General features: G+C 42.2%; 1 protein-coding gene across 1 annotated transcript in view; it reads right to left on the bottom strand.

The window, feature by feature from the left end:
• The window catches only part of LOC145403091 (putative E3 ubiquitin-protein ligase HERC1), a 597,230-nt gene that overhangs the window by 395,926 nt on the left and 179,290 nt on the right, over window positions 1-22,014 (bottom strand). Inside the window, 3 exon segments of the mRNA XM_080274923.1 lie at window positions 1,654-2,212; window positions 10,493-10,570; window positions 10,694-10,783. Of these exon segments, the coding sequence (XP_080131049.1) occupies window positions 1,654-2,212; window positions 10,493-10,570; window positions 10,694-10,783 (727 nt within the window).

The raw sequence follows: 22,014 nt of genomic DNA on the forward strand, positions 1-22,014 counted from the left end.
GCCAGCAGAGCTAAGTGAACAGGGTATACCTGTCACACTTGAGTTATCCCATTACTTTTCCTTTTCTATCTATGGAAGGCCATGTGACGTCATCCTCCTGCGCGTGATACGACTATATATTACTTAGACTGTGCACCTGACTGCTTGGAATCGTATCATAGAGTCGTGTAAACATACCAGTGACCTTCGTTCCTTTCCAATAATTATTCACAGTTTTTTATAGCTCACACTAACTCGACATCACTGACACCATTACTGTAAAGGGTTGTTCAATGCCGGAGGTTATTAAGGGGTTAATGGAATACATTACTGTTTGCATCAATACTCTCCCTTTCACATATAAAGGCAAAAATGAATAAAAGAATGTGCACTAAATGTACGTTTGTCAGAAAGACCTTACCAATTCATATTCCTCCAGTTTATTTTATGTATTTTTCCTACTTTAGGTTAGGTTTGGTTAAATTATTAGGTACAGTTAAGCTCACTTAGGTTAGGTTTAGTTAAACACTTAGGACAGTCCCTTCCACCATTATGCTGAGGAATCAAAGTACAAGAGCTGTCACAGCATTACAGCTAAAAACTAACGGGGAAACAGATTCAACAAGCAACGTTTATTTATGGGTACTGGTAATGCATTACAGTATCAGTGGTTCATGGGCTACACAATTACCAGTAAATGTCATTTTCAGGAAGGCATCAAGAATTAACGGATTTCAAGAATTAGCCAGGGGGCTTGGAATGTAACCCTTGCTAATTTAGGGTGGGGAGGGGTTACTGTACTGTATGATACTGTGCAATATTGTAATCAGTAAAGTACTATATCTGAATATGAAGAATATAGAAGCTAGTGAACATACACAAGTGTAATGAAACAGTAGGCCTACAAGTCACAGATAACACTTCCTGGACTGCCAAGATGATTCCGGACATCTGCTGAACAATCAAAGACTTTCGTAAATGGGACTACTTCTCAAAACTGCCGAAATATCAGATCTACTGAATAATCTATCTATCTATCTATCTATCTATTGCCAGATGCCATAATCCTGTAAAGGGTGGCCATTTGACACTGAGTTAGTTGTTTTACACGGAGGGGCACCAACCCTCCACCAACCCACTTGTTGACACGTAGGGAGCACGAATGGTTTGGTTATATGGTTACCACCCTGCGTTGTAAATGGTTTCTTGGCTTACAGAAAACCATTTGGCTTGTCACTCAATGTAAAGCCACCTGTAAAGGAAAGAAAAGCAATAAGAAGTGACAGGAAAGATGGGAGAAATAGGAAGAGAGGAGGGCAGGCACAGAAAAAGAATGATAAAAGCTAAGGAAGCAGGCAGAACTACATCAAATGAGTGGATGATGGTTGCCACCACCTACCACAGCTGAATAATCAGCTGCCAAATAATAGGACTTTTACTGTATATACACTATATATATATATATATATATATATATATATATATATATATATATATATATATATATATATATATATATATATATATATATATATATATATATATATATATATATATATATAAATATAAATATATATATATATATATATATATATATATATATATATATAAAATGTATATTACATGCAAGTAAGAAAGCAACATATAACGATGACTTTCTGTACTTGTACCTACCCTCAACATGTGGAGTCCATATTTCTTTCTGATGCAAGGACATAGTGGTCGCTGCAGAAGTATGGTGTGCCATCGAGTCCACATTTTTCCCTGTACCACTGTGAGCTTCTCTGCTTGATGGTAACTTTGTACTCACAATACTGCTTCTTAAAGGAAGGGATTTATACTGAGGTCTTGCATCTGAGGCACCAAGGTGAACTCCTGACACTATATTTACTTTATGTGTGGTTGAATCTACATGTTTTGGTCTGTCAAGTGTTTCACTGTTTGCATCATGATCTCTTTGCACAGCCTTTGAAGTTTGATTTCTCACTCCTTTGTAATCATAATTTCCTGAGTCTCTAATTTTCTCTTCCTCCCTCAGTTCTTCACTCTTGCCCTGTCTCCCTGTCCAAGTATCTCTGCCCTCTGCTTTGGTTTCACTAGCTTCTTCATGTTGTTGTGGGGCTTTTGGTGGGGGTTCCCCAGGGATATCTTGCTGTTTGGGTGGGCCTCGGTGACGCACCTTCAAACTCCGAGCTGACTTCTCCTCCTCTAGCAACTTGTTCAACTGATGCTCCTACAGTACAAAATAAAGAGGTATTAAATGTAAGTCCTTCATATACTGAAAGAAATCAAGAAAAATTTCAAGACAAATTAAATGCATTAAGTGTATTAACGCCTTCAATTAAAGGCCATACCGAATATGCTGGTGTAAAGAAAAAAAAAAAAAAAAAAAAAAAAAAAAAACTAAGGGTTGACTAACATGCTGAGCATAAAGTTGTCGATACATGGCAGAGATAAAAATAAGGCCGTAGCATATACCGAAGGAGCAGGCTTACAGCCATACGGTAGACTACTAATTCTATCATGTTAGTCTTGTACTGAAACTTTTAAGACAGACCCAAGTTCTATATACAGTACTACTTCTTACCCGGTTAACATTTGTAGCCCAGACAAAGTCTTAATAAAGGCAAGTCAAAGTTACCGGTAATTACCGGTGTTTAGGCCTAACATGTGAGGTGCATCCTATGCCATGCACCCTTCCATGAACGTATACAAACACCGACTGGGCAAAAGCTATTCAAGACAGTAAATGTGACACGCTATTATAATAGGCTTTCTATGGATAGAGACGATATGCATTTCGAACAGTTCTGCTATGGTGATCGGTTGCACACCTTAACCTTATACAGTACTGGACTTTGTTAGTACATGTCTGGTGCTTGTAAACTTTTGCTGTATTGGTTCTAGTGATGTCCACAGTCTGTTGGTTAACACACACAAATTCATGACAGTCATATGGAAGTGGTGTTGCCTCATTCTAGGGGTCGACTTATCCAGCGAATATAGCACTAAACCTGAATTACACCTATTAATTTTACGGGTCAACTTACAGTATACGCTCGCATATATGACATGTATTGTAATTCTTTCTACTATTTGACATTTTGTTTGGTTCTGGGAAGACCTTTCTTATTCAGGGAGTTTAATGCAGATCGTTCCTATTCCCTGAACCGCAAGATTATTCCCCAGTGTAAAATGAAATACTCTGTAGGTTGCAGGTATATACACTGGATAAAACATTTTTTTTTTTTTTTTTTTTTTTTTTTTAATAACAGAACGGAGGAAGGAAAAACAAATGGAGAAAAAAAATAATCCATACACCAGATTACTGGTGTCCTCTGTTCATAAAATATCTGTAACAGTTAGACTTGAACAGTTGTAGGTTGAAATTTGGAGGAAAACAATTCTGGGGAAGCAAGTTCCAGAGAGATGCAGTTCAGGGAATGAAAGAATTCTGATAGGCAGAAGTTCTGCAATATGGTTGAGTGACATTCCAGTCATGAGCGCTACCAGATGCCCGTGTAGCACGAGGGAAGGCATGGAGAGGTGGCACCATGGACGCAACTTCGTCTGAGCATTTGCCAAAAAAATATCTGAAAAATAATGCAAGGGAGGCAACATTCCTTCTTACTTGCAGGAGAGGTAGTTTATATGTAATGGCAGGGTTGTTAATGATTCTAACAGCTTTATTCTGAATTTTGTCTAGTTGTCTAAATGCAACCTCTCCACAACCATTCCACAAGGGTGAGCAATATTAAAGCTGAGAGCGCACATGACTCTTATAAATTATAGCTAACTGCTCATCGGCGAAGAAGTTACGGACTCTGTACAATAATCCAAGTTTCTTTGAGGCGGTTTTAGCAAGTGATCTGACATGAGAGGTCCAGCTGAGGGCACTGTTAAGTGAGACACCAAGAATTTCAATACTTTTGGAGATGGGAATACTAGTAGCACTGAAGGTAATGTACGAATCTGGCAATATCTGTCTATTAGTAAACTGTATATATATACATATATGTATAATATATATATATAAATAAATATATATATACATTATATATATATATATATATATATATATATATACTGTATATACCGGTATATATATATATATATATATATATAAATAAAAAAAATAATAATTTGGTTTTACGCCAGATATCCCCGAAGGGCTAAGGCGTTGCCCCTGGGTAGATGACTTTTGGACTGAGGCGTGTAGCATTTTATGACCGGATGCCCTTCCTGATGTCTACCAATGACCCTTGGGTGGATTCGATCCTCCGACCCTTCGGTCAGAGACGAGCGCTCTAACCCACTGGAACACGACTGCTACATATATATATATATATATATATATATATATACAGGTATATATAAAATGAAATACTCTGTAGGTTACAGGTACATATACTGGAATATCTATCTATTTATCTATCTGTCTATATATATATAATATATATAAATATATATATATATATATATAAATATATATATATATATATATATGTAGATAGATAGATAGACAGACATATATATATATATATAGATAGATAGATAGATAGATAGATAGATACATAGATAGATAGACAGACATAAATATATATATATATATATATATATATATATATATATATATATATATATACTGTATATATATATATATACAGGGAAGTGAGCATGGAAGTGAAAAAGTTAATACATGACAGTATTGTGATACCAACTCTAACGTACGGAAGTGAAGCTTGGACGTTGTTGGAAGGACACAAGTCAAGAGTGAGAGCAGTGGAAATGAGTTATTTAAGAGGAGCCTGTGAAGTCACATGGAGAGATAGGCTGACGAATGAGGATATAAAGGAACGTTGTGGTGTTGATGTGGATGTGATAGGGAGCGTTATGAGGAACACACTGAGGTGGTTTGGCCATGTGGAGAGGATGGAGGGTGAAAGACTGACGAAGAGAGTGTATGTGAGTGAGGTGGAGGGGGGAAGAGGGAGGGGAAGGCCGAGGATGAGATGGAAGGATAGGGTGGAGAGGTATATGAGAGAGGGGGGTGTGATTTGGGAGCAGGGTAGTGAAATGGCGGGGGACAAGACGACTTGGAGGCGATTTATTTGTGGCCACCCCAAACGGGATTGAGGCGTTTGGCAATAGAGATATATATATATATATATATATATATATATATATATATATATATATATACAGTATATATATATATATATATATATATATGTATGTATAAAATGAAATACTCTGTAGGTTGCAGGTATATATACTGGAATATATGTATATATATACATATATAGATATATATATATATATATATATATATATATATATCTATTGCTAGACGCCTCAATCCCGTTTAGGGTGGCCACAAACAAATCGCCTCCAAGTTGCCCTGTCCCCCGCCATTTCACTGCCCTGCTCCCAACTCACACCCCCTCTCTCATATACCTCTCCACCCCATCCCTCCATCTCATCCTCGGCCTCCCCCTCCCTCTTCCCCCCTCCACCTCACTCACATACACTCTCTTCATCAGTCTTTCACCCTCCATCCTCTCCAAATGGCCAAACCACCTCAGTCTGTTCCTCATAACGCTTCCTATCACATCCACATCCACACCACAACGCTCCTTTATATCCTCATTCGTCAGCCTGTCTCTCCATGTGTCTCCACACGCTCCTCTTAAATAACTCATTTCCACTGCTCTCACTCTTGACTTGTGTCCTTCCAACAAAGTCCAAGCTTCACTTCCATACGTTAGAGTTGGTATCACAATACTGTCATGTAGTAACTGCTCACTTCCCTGTTTCTTATCACTGCTTTCAAAGAACCAGCAACCTTTCTTCCCTGCTGTACCCTTTCAAGCACTTCACCCTCCAAACCTCCATCCTTACTCATCACACTACCCAAGTACTTAAACGTACTCATATTTTCCAATTCCTCACCATCTAACCTCGCTGTACATTCACTGACTTCACCTCTCTCCAAGACCATCACTTTACTCTTCCCTACATTAACCTCTAGATTCCGTTTCTTACACACTCTCCCAAACTCATCCACCAAGCCTTGCAACTCCCCTTCGTCTTCACTCAACAACTCAGTATCATCTGCAAACAACAGTACAGGGAGTTTCCAAACACTATCATCTCTCACCAGGGCCACTCCAACATCCACTACCCTACCTTGTACCTCTTTTATTACCCCATCCATGTACAGATTGAACAACCATGGAGACATGACACATCCTTGTTTCAACCCAACTTTCAAAGAGAAAAATTCACTTAGTTCACCATCCACACGCACTGCAGCCTTCGCACCATCGTACATACTCTTCACAGCATTCAACGACTTCCCATCTACTCCATAAATTCTTTTGTTTCATTTTTAAAGGCTCCAACATGCTTGCATGCATCAGTCTTGGTCACCTAATGGCGGCTCTCCATGCTGCACAATCTGTTCCAGCCTCCCTGTTCAGTCCCTTGATCCCGAGGTCACACCTAATGACCTCGTCCCATGTCTTTCTCGGTCTACCCTTCATAACCCCACCCCCAATATTATCACTTCTCACCTTCACCCAGTTATCAACCCCCATCCTCTCCACATGCCCAAACCACCTCAATCTACCTCTTTTCATCAAAACTCCAATACACTCCAGTCCCATCCTACCTCTCAACTCTTCCATCGTAAACCCTGACCTTGGATGCAGGGATGCACTACACATCCGCCTAATCATTGTCATTTCTGTACGTCTGAGCCTGCAAATATCCTCCTCCTTTACTGTCCAGGTCTCACTACCATACAGCATTACACTCCTAACACATGCTGCATACAAAGACCCCTCAGCACGTAGGAAGAGTCCTCTCAATGTCAGAAGAGGCAACTGCTTTATGAACTTCTTCCAAAGAGGCAACAGCTTTATGAACTTCTTCCAATCACTTCTCACCCTAGCCACAGACCTAGCCCCGGCCCCACCTCCAGCACACAGCATGTCTCCCAAATAACAAATCTCTTCCACACACTCAAGAGATTCACCAGCAAGTTCAATCCTTTCACGCCTAACAATCTCCACCTGCTCTCCCCAACACGCTGTACACATAAAATCACCATTATCTCGCAGTCTACCTCTGATACCACTACATCTCTTGTGCACCCATTTATCACAAACACCGCACAAGATGCAATTACTTCCCACACCCTTGTGGCAAACTGCACATGGCCACCCCCTCGTCCTTGACAGTACCACCACGAACCCTAATTATCATCACTTTTGTTTTATCTGCATTTACCCTTAAGCCCTTGTGCCCCATACCATCTCTCAACTTCCTAAACCTTGATTCCGCCTCCCTTTTGTTCTCTGCAATCAACACCAAATCATCAGCATACAACAACTCCCACGGGAGTCCGTTTCTAAAGTCACGTGAGAGGGCTTCAAGTACCATGATACAACATGGAACTCAAAACTGACCCCTGATGCACACCAACATTCACGGAAAACTCATCACTCAAATCTTCATTCACTCCTACGTGGGTGCAAGCACCCACATACATAGCCATAACCACCCTAACCAGCCACTCCTCCAAGCCAAGCTTTCTCATTGCCCACTTCACCACCTCTCTAGGGACTCTGTCAAAGGCCTTTTCCAAATCAACAAAAACAAAACAGATACATTTTCTCACTAATATATTTTTCCTGAAGCTGTCGAACAATGAATATGGCATCAGTGGTTCCCCTACCTGGCATAAACCCAAACTGTATCTCATCAATATTCACTCTTTCTCAAATCATACCTTCTAAAACTCTCTTCATTACCTTCATTATCTGATCTAAAAGCTTTATACCTCTATAATTTCCTCTTTCCAGGGCATCACCCTTCCCTTTATACACATTTATAATTACACTCTTTAGCCAATCATCTGGGACAACACACTCATAAATAATTATATTTATCAGGTCAGTGACTAACCTCACCCCTATATCTCCTGAGGCCTTCAACATTTCGGCAGCTAACCCAGACACACACGCCGCCTTCCCCACCTTCATCCTGCCTGTTGCCTCACTCTCAGTAGCAGTATCAATGAAAGGCCAAGGGCCAAACACTGGATCTGCTGGCTCCAAATCTTCCCTGTCCTAGTCAAACTCCTCATTCAACAATATATTCTGGGGGTCGACTTATATATCATCATCATCATCATCATCATCATCATCCAATCCTACATTGCCCCATGAAGAGCATAAGACCCGGGGCTAGGCAGTTGGTCCTGACATTTAAGATGAGAGTGACCAGCCTCATTCATCCCTGTGTGGCATTACATGAGCAATCAACCCCAACCATCCCTTGGACATAAACCTTCACTGGCTCAATTCGATTGGAGCACAATAATTACCCACTAGACCACCAGGCGCCAAAATTTGGTTATATGGTTACCACCCAGTGTAGTAAATGGTTTCCTGGTGTACAGGTTGATTGCTTATGTAATGCCACTCAGGGATGAGTGAGGCTGGTCACTCTCATCTTAAACATCAGGACCAACTGCCTAGCCCCGGGCTCCTACGCTCCTCATGGGGCAACGTAAGACTGGATGATGATGATGATGATAATGATATATACAGTAAGTCGACCCCCAGAATATAAATATATATATATATATCTATCTATCTATATATATATATATATATATATATATATATATATATCTACATATCTATATCTACATCTATATATATATATATATATATATATATATATATATATATATATATATATATATATATATATATATATCTACATCTATATATATATATATATATATATATAGATAGATAGATAGATAGATAGATAGATATAGATATATATATAAATATATACATATATAGACATATATATATATATATATATATATACATATATATTTATATATATATATATATATATATATATATATATATATCTATCTATCTATATATATATATATATATATATATATAGATAGATAGATAAATAGATATATATATATATATATATAAATATATATATATATATATATATATATATATATATATATATATATATATATATATATATATATATATATATATATATATATATATATATATATATGTATATATATATATATATATATATATATATATATATATATATATATATATATATATATATATACACAGTGTATATAAAGGGGTGGCCATGAGCAAATCGCCATCCTTGTCGCCCCGTCCCCCACCATTTCACTGCCCTGCTCCCAGCTCACTCCCCCCTCTCTCATATACCTCTCCATTCCATCCCTTCATCTCATCCTTGGCCTCCCCCTGCCTCTCCCCTCCTCCACCTAACTCACATACACTCTCCTCATGAGTCTCTCACACACCATCCTCTCCACATGGCCAAACCACCTCAATGTGTTTCTTCTAATGATTCCTATCACATCCACATCCACACCACAACACTCCTTCATTTCCTCATTTATCAGTCTCTCTCTCCATCTCTCCATGTGACTCCACATGCTTCTTTCAAGTAACTCACTTCCACTGCTCTCACTCTTGATTTGTGCCCCTCCAGCAAGGTTCAAGCTTTACTTCCATACATTAGAGTTATTATCATAATACTGTCATGCAGTAACATTTTCACTTCCATGCTCACATCCCTGTTTTTTATCACTGCTTTCAAAGAACCAGCAACCTTTGTATCTTGTTATACCTTTTCAAGCACTTCACCCTCTAACCTTCCATCTTTACTCATCTCACTACCCAAGTACTTAAATGCACTCACATTTTTCATTTCCTCCTCATCCAACCTCACTGTACATTCAGTGACTTCATTTCCCTCAAAGACCAAAGCTTTACTCTTCCCTACATATATATGCAGTACATATATACTGTATATATATATATATATATATATATATATATATATATGGATGTGTAATGCATTCTTGAGTGCAAGGCCTGGGGGGCTAGGTTTACGATGAAAGAGTTGAGAGGTATTGTAGAATCGAGCTGGAGTGTATTGGTGTTGTGATGAAGAGAAGTAGACTGAGGTGGTTTGGGCATGTGGAGAGGCTGGGGGAGGATAACTGGATGCAAACAGTGGGTAGTGCTAATGTTTGGGGTAGGGTTGTGACAGGTAGACCGAAAAAAAAATTGGGATTAGGTCATTGTGTGACCTCAGGGTTAAGGACTAAATACGGAAGTTGCCGGAGATCGAGCAGCATGAACAGGCACCATTAGGTGACCAAGCCGATACATGCAAGCATGTTGGAGCCTTCAAAAACCAAAACAAATACTGTATATACTGTATATATAAAAGACATCCTCTACCTGAAGAGATTCATACCAACTCCTAAAATCTGATGACATATTTACTGGTCTATCTCAGCTACCTCCAGCTGATTATATTCTGCTTAAGAAAGACCTCTCATAATGATGCAGTTAATCATGGCTGGTTCTCGCCCAACCAATTCAAAAAGTTGGTGCAGAAAGTAACTTACAGTGTGGAAGGTGAGATTAGCCAGCAGTGTGTGCATGAGATCCTGGGGCAGAGTGGTGGGTGGGGGTTGGTCAGAGGGCTGATCACTGGACTGGGTAAGGGGCTGGTCAAGTGGGCGATCCAATGGTTGACTAAAGTTGTCGGGATGGTGATGAGGCTGGTCAGAAGGATGATGCTGATCTGGTTGGGGGTGGGGTGGGGCAAGAGGTTGGTCAGGCCCAGTGTAGCCCAAAAGTGCAGCTACATGACTGTGGTCCTCCAGACTCACAACCAGGATGCCTAGCTGCAGCCGCTGTGGATAAATGGAACCATATACTGTAATCAAACCTCAATAATAAGTGAATCAGTGTAGTATCCATTTCACATGGCAAACTGCTCAATACTTTTCCGTCTTTCATGTATTCTCATTTGTTGGTGTTTTGGACTCTACCTCACCACATCCTTAGATGGGAGAAGAGGTCAAGATAATAATGAAAATAAAAATGAATGATACAGTACGATGCCACACAAGAGAAGGATGGCAATATCAACTTTAAACCAACCTAATCTTAAGTAACATTCTCAATCATACCATACATCTCCTAATTTATTTATATAAACAGTGATTACACTCTACTATTCTGGAAACTGAATCCTTAATGCTCTAGCTAAAGCAAGGACCATAACACCTTCACCTAATGATATATTTTGTCTGGTTGTAAGTGAAAGGTGTGAAGTCTGGGTCTGTGGGGAACTGTCTTCAGTCACTTAAAGACATTACACAGCTGCTTGCACAGCCTCCTGATATCCACCCTTCTGAATCCTATCTCCCTCGTGAGGCCAGGGTCCACCTGGCCAGGCTGAGATGTGGGCATCATCTAGCCCTCTTAATTTATCAGATGAGGCTGGATGACTCCGTTGCTGATGCCTGTCCAGGATGCAACACAGCACCCCATACTATTAAGCACATTATGGAAGACTGCATTGCACACAATCACTTACACCAACAACACAACATACACTCCTTGAGAGCTCTGTGGGAAAGCCTGCTCTTGGTCCGTGGCCTTCCTTAGGAACTCAGGGATGTTCGGCTAGACTGCCTAGGGAACAACTACTACTACTACTACACCTTCATCATCTTAATCTCATATTCTTCCATCATGAATTGTTTTTCAGCTTCCCTACCTCAATCATTCCCTCTGCATATTTCTTTCATTCCTTATCCCCTAAGCTCCTCTCAGTTTCAACTTGCGTATCAAAGTAATATGATCACACAAAATTCAACATCATCCTCTCACTGCGAACATTTTAACAATACTTCCTAGCACCTTTTTCTTTATCCCTTTGGGTATAGAGGACTGAGGCTAGCCTACCACAATCCAGAACATTACAAGGTAGAAACAGTCTACTTTCCATGATGGCATTACTGTATATGATTATTTAAAAAACGAAATCACCTCTTAGGGATTGAAATCATGCAAAACTGTCACTTAGGGCCAGGGATATACATCCTGGGGCCCTGGTGCTGAGGAACGTTATGGTCCCCTTACCATAAAAGAATCCATTACTAATCACAGTTTGACAGACTGTACTGTACTGACTGCAGGAGAAAGAAATATTATCAGATTAAGTTTATGCACAGTACTGTTGAAAACTTGTGACAACATCTTGGTAAGACCCTGGCTGGTTCTCAGGGGCCCCTTTGGTTTTGGGCCCTGGTGTTTTTGGTACCATCACCCCCCACCCCTCCACACTCTTCTGGGCCATACTGTCGCTCCAACAGGAGCACTGTAACCAGGGAACCACTCAGCAAGTCAAAAATGTCCTCCCATATGTCACAATTTCTCCATACTTTTATTTGTTCCTGTAAACTGTGTGAAACTGGCTAATCAGCTACATTGTAAAAAAATGAATTAAATAAATAAATAAACTTGAAAACATTCTCGTGGTTGGGACAACTCTACTACTTCATTCTACTTCAACCAATGCCAATGATTTTTATCCAGCTGAAAGTAAATCACAGGAGCCCAAGTTTGTTACTACTATTTTTTTTTTTTTTTTTCTTAATGCTAGGAAGAAGGAACCAAAGGCCAGGAGCCTGCAGTACTGTTCCTTCCAAGAGAAAAACAAAATACAGTAAGCCCTTGTATTTGGTCGCATTTTACTTCGATGCCTCGTTTTTTGCACAAGAAAAATGTTTCCAAGTTGTCTCACAATTCGCGAATTTCCCCACAATTTGATGCTCCCAGCCAGCAGCCGACGAAGCATACTGATGCTCATTTGTTGGCGGCCATCTTGCGACCACCGTGCCTTCTACCGATCCAGCAGCGGTACTACACACCCACATGCCATTGCTTGTTTTTATGCTGTGCTCGCCTCGTGGCTCGTGGATTCCCGACCCACACCTGGACAACCGCGCTTCGACGTTTGAGATGCAGCGCGCCTGTGAGGTACAGCATGCACAGCGACGAGCTGAGGGGGATGATGCAGGGCCATCGCAGCGGCCTAAGGAAAAGCGCGCGTATAGGGTTGACCAGAATCATCGCCGGTATTCACCAGCCAACAAAGGAAGGATTTTGCAGCTCCCTGAGGAGGGGTTGACAGCCCCTGAAATACGTCACCTGAAAGGGGCTCCTGAAAAGCACTATAAGGACCCTCAGGAAGAACATGGAAACTCTCAAAAAGCAGGTGAGTGCACGTTAAATAATAATAAAGTAAATGTGTCTGCACTGTTTTTGGTCAACCTTTATTTCTGCCACTATTTTTTACCATATCAGTATTCACCTAATGGGTTAATTTTCAGAGGTAACCAATGGTAACCAACCAAGTCTTAGTTAGAACAGTTCTGGGACGGAATAAACAGTCAGTCAATAAATCAATCATTTCCTGTGGCACCCCACGCAATGCACAGGGCCTAAATGAACTCTCTCCACCACTATTTGTCTCTTGCCATCTCCTTCAGGTCCCACCAACACTTCAAACAGATTTCAACATTCCAACAGCTCACCAAGCCTGTCTAATCCTCTCCTCAATTTCACTGTTTAATGATCCATTAGATTATACAATCGTTCCCAGATATATAAAATTTTCTACATTCTTCACCACATCAATCCCAATTACACAATCGATTTTGTTCTCCACGTTCACATTAATAATATACAGTACTGTACAGTAAGAGGATTCGTTAATGTTGGTTACTGTACTTCATACCCTTAAGGATGTACTCTTTAAGTGTTGTCTCATTAAAATTAAACATCAAATTATTTCTTCTGTGTACAGTTGATTTTTAGGTGCTGTTATGCATGGTAAGGGGATGAGTCTGTTATGATGTGGCAGGGGTAAACCAGCTCAGCTGTTGGGCCCTGCTGCGGATGTCACTGATTGCATTGCGCAGTTGACCCTTGTGCGGTGTGGTGCGGTGAGGATCTGTCCGTTCTCCCCTTTGGGGCTAAGATGCGAATGAATGTGTTTGAATGGATGAGTAAATGGGGAGTGTGTCGTCCTGTCTCGGCTACCTCCCTTTCCTTGGGGGAAGCAGCCTAGGTATATAGATAGATATGTTGGGCTTGCAACGATCAGGTACTTGCCGCCCACCCAGATACTGCTGCTCCTGACATCATCTCCACCTCTTACTCACACGGCCCCTTCAGACTGAGGCCTGGGTCAAGTGGGAGTAGAGGGGGAGAGGAGGAAGGCGGAGAAAGGAGGAGTAGGGAAGAAGACGGATGTGGGGCAGATGAATAAGGAGCGAGGGACGATAGGAGAATGAGTCGTGAACGCCAGAAGTACCTGAAAGCAGCATATAGAATGCTACAACGTAAGCATGGTGCTGAGGTTTTGGCACGTGCCCAGCAGGAGTGGAAAAGAGTACAGGAAGCTGGGGGACAGCGAGGGCTGGAGAGAATTGCGGAGGAAGGGGAAGATGAAGTACAAGAATAGACGAAGTAAATAAAGGAGTGATGAGAAGGAGGGTGACTACGTAGGAGGGTGGCTAGGTGGGAAAAACACCCAAGATGCACATTAATCATAGCTCTCGAGGATCCAAGGGTCAGAGGCTAATGTATCAGTACTCGAGGTACCCTGGGGGGTCCCGGGGGTGGTGGCCATCTGTGAATCTTCACTCATAATGGTGTGCCCGTGCGTAAGAACAAGGGTGTATGCTGGATGTATACGGGGATGGAGTATGGTGTATTAGTGACTCAGTGTGTATGAGAGGTGTTTATAAGCACGCTCATGAGAGAGATGGGGCTAGAGAAGGTTTGGCAGTCAGACAGGATTGTCTTGTGTTCAGCTGGGACAGACGGCCAGAACAGCCACGACCATGGGCTTCGCGGTACTGGTGAGTAGAAGTATTGAAGAATAGTCTTGCGGGAGAGTAACGCAAGGTATATAAGTGCCGTTAGAGTAAAGTAAAGTACCGGCAGTCTCTACTCGGGAAAACCAGCAATATTATTTGACGCGTTGTTCCAGGTCGTGGCGAATATTAATTAAGTAGTAGAGTTAACTTAGAGTAAGAACTATAACGTTTAAGTGAACCTCTGTCACTCATGGATGGTTGTCTAGTCTTTAATACGTAGACTGAAGCCTTTTATGGCTATCAAGTCAAGTACTTACTTGCTGTCAAGTCGTAAATAAGTGATTGATATTTCCCTTGTGTCGAGATGAAACTCGGGATAGTAAGTTAATGTTATAACTGTGTAATTTGTTCTGAAGTAGTGTAACACTTTGTAGCAGATTGTTAAAAAGTAAAGTAAAAATTGTTTCTGTGTTTTGTAACCTTAGTGTGGAACTGTTAATTTTTGGAAAGTCAAGGAGGGAGTCTGGGGCAGAAGGGGTATTTAATATCTCGCTGCCCTAACCTACGAGGTTACAGGTCCCTTCTGGGCTTGTCTCCACACTCTCCGCTGCTACTGCCACACGCTACCAATACTCATTAGTGGCAGCCATTCACCGTACTTGGCGAGACTGAGTACGAAACATACCAAGGGTAAGTAGAGAGTGGAGGGCACGACAATGGTGGCAGCGGTGGGATATTTAAGGCTTAATTAAACTTTTGAGTTAAGCGGTTCCACACCTAGGTTCTTACACTCGTGTATGGAATTCAGTAGCGACTCTAGTTCTTACAGTGGTCCGGACGAAATTTCCTTTGCTCATTACTTTGATTCAGACACAGACTCAGACGAAGTACTGTTCGAAATGGCTGATCCTACAGCAGGGATCGCTACCCTGTCAGACCAGCTATCGCAGGCTATTGCCGATAATGCTAAGGATGCTGTCTACCGCGTTAAAGGGTTAAAGAGCTTTGCTGCAAGTAGAACCGTCACATTACCTGAATATCCTGGAGTCATCTTAGAAACAGACCTTAGCAAATGGCCGCAGGATATAGAGAGTAAGACTACGGGACCGAGGTGGACTGTTGCCGGTCGCTTTGATGTGGTCCGGGAGTACACTCTAGGTGGGGTACATGACAGCATTGAGGACCTTATTGTCAAGGCCAATGATGATTGGGACCGGTTTAAAAATATTCTCACAACGCTGCTGTCCCCAGAACAAACTCTCCAATCTACATTTCATGCGTTAAAACATGCGCGTCGTAATCCTGGCGAACGGTTGGTTGAATACTGGCTGCGATTGACTAGTGTAGCTAAACGCATTGGAGCTCTGCAGCCTCGGTACTATGACTGTTCCTTCTAAAAATCACGATCTTGGGGAACGGAGTGGATCTGGTGATGATTATGGGAGCGTGTGGTGAAATGAGGGATTGCCCCATGCTCTTGGATACCGGAGCATGTCGATCGCTCATTAATCAAGGAACCTATGAGAATTTGGGTGAGACCAAGCCTGAGCTCAGACCGTATCAAGGACGAAGGTTAGTATCCGCAAGTGGTAATGAGCTTGAGGTGGTAGGAGTGGTTAGCCTGCCTATAGGGTTGGCTGGTCACACCTACGAGAGTGAATTAGTAGTGGTGAGGAACTTACCATGTACTATTTCAGTGATTCTAGGTTCCGACTTTATTTTCGCTCGGAATACTGTATATATATTTCACCAGACCCGTTGTGCATAGAGATCGATGGGGAGAAGGTAGAATTACAGTCGGGAGAGGAGAATCTTCGCATAGATGGTGCTTCCTCCTTGCATGTAGTTGAAACTGGCTTATCAGATGACCAGGAGTATATCTCTGGGCGTTGTATGACGAGTGAGACAGTCGTGATTGATCCGTTCACAAGTGGAATGATCCCGTTAGAGACTGAAATTTCAGGGTGGTCCTTTGGGTTATTCTCACCTAATCCTGGTAGTACTTTCGCTGCTATGCTGTGGCCAGGGATTGTACAGATGGTCCCGGGCGAGGCGGGAGGAAAGTCCAGGGTTTATGTTGCCTGCACTAATGCCACCCCTGACCGAGTCAGTATATCTGGCAGGTACAGGGTGGGGACAATAGAACCGTTTGAGGAGATAATGTGGGACGAGGATCAGGAGGATGAGCAAGGGCAAATAACTGGTGTGACACAGGGAGAAGAGAGATTAACTAAGCTCTTTCTAAAAGTAGATGAGTTATGTCCACCAGAGACTAAGGAGAATGATGCTCTCAAACATCTAGTGCGAAAGCATCCTCAAGTGTTTGCCTTACCTGATGAACCACTGAATATTACACCTTATTTCCTCCATCACATCTGTGCAACAGGACCGGTTGTAAACCGTCGTCCTTATAAGGTACCGGTTAAGTATCACGAAACTCTTAGGCAACAGCTAAATGAACTAAGGGAGCAAAATATCATACATCCTTCTAGATCACCATATTGTTAACCCTTGGTCCCGGTGGCCAAGAAGGATGGTGGACTAAGAATTTGTCTCGATTTTCGTCATTTGAATAAGCAGATAACATCAGACCCCTTCCCATTGCCAAACATTGCACAAATTCTTTCCCAGTTAGGAGAAAATACTGTATTCAGTAGCTTGGATTTGAGGCAAGGATACCATCAGATCCCTCTGGATGAGGCGTCACGACCGCTGACCGCATTTTCCTCACCAGACGGTCATTGGGAATATAATAGTCTACCATTTGGCTTAAAAGATGCCCCTGCTGCGTTCCAAAGGATCGTTGACGAAGTCCTGATAGGACTGACAGGGCGTATCAGTCATACTTACCTGGATGACATAATTGTCTATGGTGAAGATTTTGATTCACATGTACAGAACCTAGATGAGGTCCTTGCCAGACTTAAGAAAGCTCAACTTACTCTTAAGTTAGAGAAGTGCAGTTTTTTCAAGGATGAAGTGTCTTACCTAGGACATAATTTCTGCAGAAGGCTTGCGGCCCCAACCGGATAAAGTCCGAGCCATAAGGGAAATTGCTGTTCCTACGACACTGAAGGAACTCCAATCTTTCTTAGGGCTAGTTAATTATTACCGTAGGTTTATAAGCGATTACGCTAAGGTTGCTCTGCCTCTCACAAAACTAACTCGTGGAAAGAAGGAAGTGAAAAACAGTAAACAAAAAATCGAGTGGAACGATGAGGCTGATCAAGCTTTTAGAAGTCTGAAAAGTAAGCTTACTGACGACATCGTACTCAAGTTTCCCTCCTTTGATAAACCATTCTATCTGACAACTGACGCAAGTGGTACTGCGATAGGTGGGGTATTACAACAGGAAGATGAGGATGGACACCTTAGACCGCTGACATATTTTAGTAGAGCATTAAATAAAGATGAGCTTAATTATGCTACTATCGAGCAAGAAGCCTTAAGTATTGTGTACGGATTGCGGATAAATCGGCCTCTTGTCTTGGGATACAAAGTGATTGTGCAGACGGATCACCGACCCCTCACGTGGCTCTTTAATGTGAAGGAGCCTTCCGGCAGAATAGCTAGATGGCAGATGCAGGTTGCCGAATACGACTTAGAAGTATCCTACCTGCCAGGACACCAGAACCGAGATAGAAAACGGAGCGAGCAGTCGCGAGGCGAGTGGAGAAGGGGAGTCCCCGAGTAAAGCGGTCGGCCCGGCGCCAGATCGTTTCTCCCCGGCAAGCAGCCTCAGCCCTGCGTCGGCCCCTAGATACAGCCTAAGATCACGCACAACAGTAGCAGATTTACCTCTAGTTATGGATAGGCCAATAGAACACACTGACAGGAAGACAAGTAAAGAATAAGTTACTAGTCATGCTATTTTATTTTTGTTCCAGATTATGCTGCTTGCAGTTGTAGTATCAGGAAAGACTAGGCACATTGACCCCCACGTTGAGAAACCTGCTCCAACAGTCCTCATCTATTCTCCAGTCTCCAAACTTATATCAACTGGAAATCATTATGTTGTCCCTGTCTTGTTAAGTACTTGGGTAGTGTGATGAGTAAGCATGGAGGATTGGAGGGTGAAGTGCTTGAAAAGGTACAGCAGGGAAGAAAGGTTGCTGGTTCTTTGAAAGCAGTGATAAGAAACAGGGAAGTGAGCATGAGTGAAAAAATTACTACATGACAGTATTGTGATACCAACTCTAACGTATGGAGGTGAAGCTTGGACGTTGTTGGAAGGACACAAGTCAAGAGTGAGAGCAGTGGAAATGAGTTATTTAAGAGGAGCCTGTGGAGTCACATGGAGAGACAGGCTGACGAATGAGGATATAAAGGAGCATTGTGGTGTGGATGTGGATGTGATAGGAAGCGTTATGAGGAACACACTGAGGTGGTTTGGCCATGTGGAGAGGATGGAGGGTGAAAGACTGACGAAGAGAGTGTATGTGAGTGAGGTGGAGGGGGGAAGAGGGAGGGGGAGGCCGAGGATGAGGTGGAGGGATGGGGTGGAGAGGTATATGAGAGAGGGGTGTGTGAATTGGGAGCAGGGCAGTGAAATGGCGGGGGACAGGACGACTTGGAGGCGATTTGTTTGTGGCCACCCCAAACGGAATTGAGGCATCTGGCAATAGATAGATAGATAGACAGATTCTTAATTTCACAATTCAGCATTTCGCGTTTCGCGCAGTTTTGGCGGAACATCCAAGCCATGAAAAACAAGGATTTGCCGTACAAAAGACAGCCAAATTCAAGATCCGATCATTTCGAGATGCCTGGACACATTGCGTTTGAAAGACTGGAGATCATAGCTAGCAGGAAATACAGACAAGAGGGACACAGTTCCAGAGTTGACCTGTTGCATAAATGAAGGACTGGGAGTAATGGTTAACTCCTGCATTAGAGAGTTGGACAGAAAAGGGATGAGAGTTTGCTGCTGGACGGGTGCTACGCGCCCATTGTAGAGGTGGAGGGATGCAAACAGACAGTTCAGACGAGCAGTGACCATTGAAGTAGCGAAAGAAAAGAGATAAAGATGCAACAGTGCGGTGAAGAGACAGAGATTGAAGGGAGTCAGTAAGAGGAGAAGAGTTAATGAGACAAAAAGCCTTTGACTCCACCCTACTGAGAAGAGATGTATGTGGGGAGCCTCTCCACACATGAGAGTTGTACTCCACACAGGGGTGGATAAAACCCGTGTACAAAGTCAACAACTGTGCAGGGGTAAAGAAGGAACGGAATTGCCTTAGCACACCTAATCTCCTGGAAGCATATTTTACAAGAGATGTAATATGATCTTTCCAAGAAAGTCCCGAGTGAATGAAACCCCAAGGATGTTCATGGATGATGCAGGATTAAGCTGAATATTATTAAACATTAGTGGGTACTCCTATGGAAGATTCTGTCGGGTTGATAGGTGTAAGAGCTGAGTCTTTGATGCATTAAAAACAACAAGAGTATTTTTACCCCAGTCAGAAATACAAGCCAAGTCAGACATTAGGTGTGTCATAGCCTTATCCCTTGTTTGTTGAAGTAACTGCTGAGATGGACGTTGCAAGAACCGAATGGAAAGGTGAAGGGTGAAATCTTCAGCGTACGAGTGGATAGGGTTAGATGTACAGCTTAGAAGGTTATTGATGAATAAGAGGAAGAGAGTTGATGATAGGACAGAGCCCTGAGGAACACCACTGTTGATAGATCTAGGAGATGAACTATGGCCATCTACAACAACGGCTATACCACAACCAGAAAGGAAGCTAGAGATGAAGGCACAGATAGAAGGATAGAAACCAAAAGGACAGTTTGGAAATTAAAGATTCATGCCAGACTTGATCGAAATCCTTTGAGATGTCATGTGCAATGGCAAAGCTTTCGCCAAAGTCCCGAAAGGAGGATGACCAGGAGTCAGAAAGACAGGTGAGAAGATTGCCAGTGAAGCGTCCCAGACGGAACCCATACTGACGATCAGAAAGAAGGTTGTGATAGGTACCATTTAAATTTTCAAGGTTGGGAGAACTCTAGTGCAGTAATTTGTTTCAGCTGAAACCAGTTATTCAGCTGGGAGTGAGTCAGAGAAGCCTAAGAGAGTTAGTATGCTATATCTGCAATTACCTCCACCAACAAAGTTGGACAAAGGTTATGTAGTCACTCACGTCTGTCTGTTTGTGTACAAGATATCTCAAAAAGCTTCTACTAAATATGAATGAAATGTGGAGGACAGGTGGGCAGTGGGTCAAAGATGGATTGATTAGATTTGGGGTGGATCAGAATTCACATGCAGGAATAAATCATAAATTTTATTAGCACTGGGAGAGGTATGCATTCTCTGAGGCTGTGCGCCAGGGCAGATTAGGACCACAGAATTAACTGACTATGTGAGATCTACAAGTACTTGTCTGGTAGAAAATGGGAAGTCTATCTATCTATTGCCAGATGCCTCAATCCCGTTTGGGGAGGCCACAAACAAATCGCCTCCACGTCGCCTGTCCCCCGCCATTTCACTGCCCTGCTCCCAACTCACACCCCCCTCTCTCATATACCTCTCCACCCCATCCCTCCATCTCATCCTCGGCCTCCCCCTCCCTCTTCCCCCCTCCACCTCACTCACATACACTCTCTTCGTCAGTCTCTCACCCTCCATCCTCTCCATATGGCCAAACCACCTCAGTGTGTTCCTAACAACGCTTCCTATCACATCCACATCAACACCACAACGCTCCTTTATATCCTCATTCGTCAGCCTGTCTCTCCACGTGACTCCACAGGCTCCTCTTAAATAACTCATTTCCACTGCTCTCACTCTTGACATGCGTCTTCCAACAATGTCCAAGCTTCACTTCCATACGTTAGAGTTGGTATCACAATACTGTCATGTAGTAACTTTTTCACTTCCATGCTCACTTCCCTGTTTCTTATCACTACTTTCAAAGAACCAGCAACCTTTCTTCCCTGCTGTACCCTTTCAAGCACTTCACGCTCCAAACCTCCATCCTTACTCAGCACACTACCCAAGTACTTAAACGTACTCACATTTTCCAATTCCTCACCATCCAATCTCGCTGTACAGTCACTGACTTCACCTCTCTCAAAGACCATCACTTTACTCTTCCCTACATTCACCTTTAGATTCCGTTTCTTATCACTCTCTCAAACTCATCCACCAAGCCTTGCAGCTCCCTTTCGTCTTCACTCAACAACACAGTATCATCTGCAAACAACAGTACAGGGAGTTTGCAAACAACAGTACAGGGAGTTTC

This window comes from Coenobita brevimanus, chromosome 60 (assembly GCF_032717465.1).
Source record: "Coenobita brevimanus isolate Jiangsu-jjx chromosome 60, ASM3271746v2, whole genome shotgun sequence".
Lineage (NCBI taxonomy): Eukaryota > Metazoa > Arthropoda > Malacostraca > Decapoda > Coenobitidae > Coenobita > Coenobita brevimanus.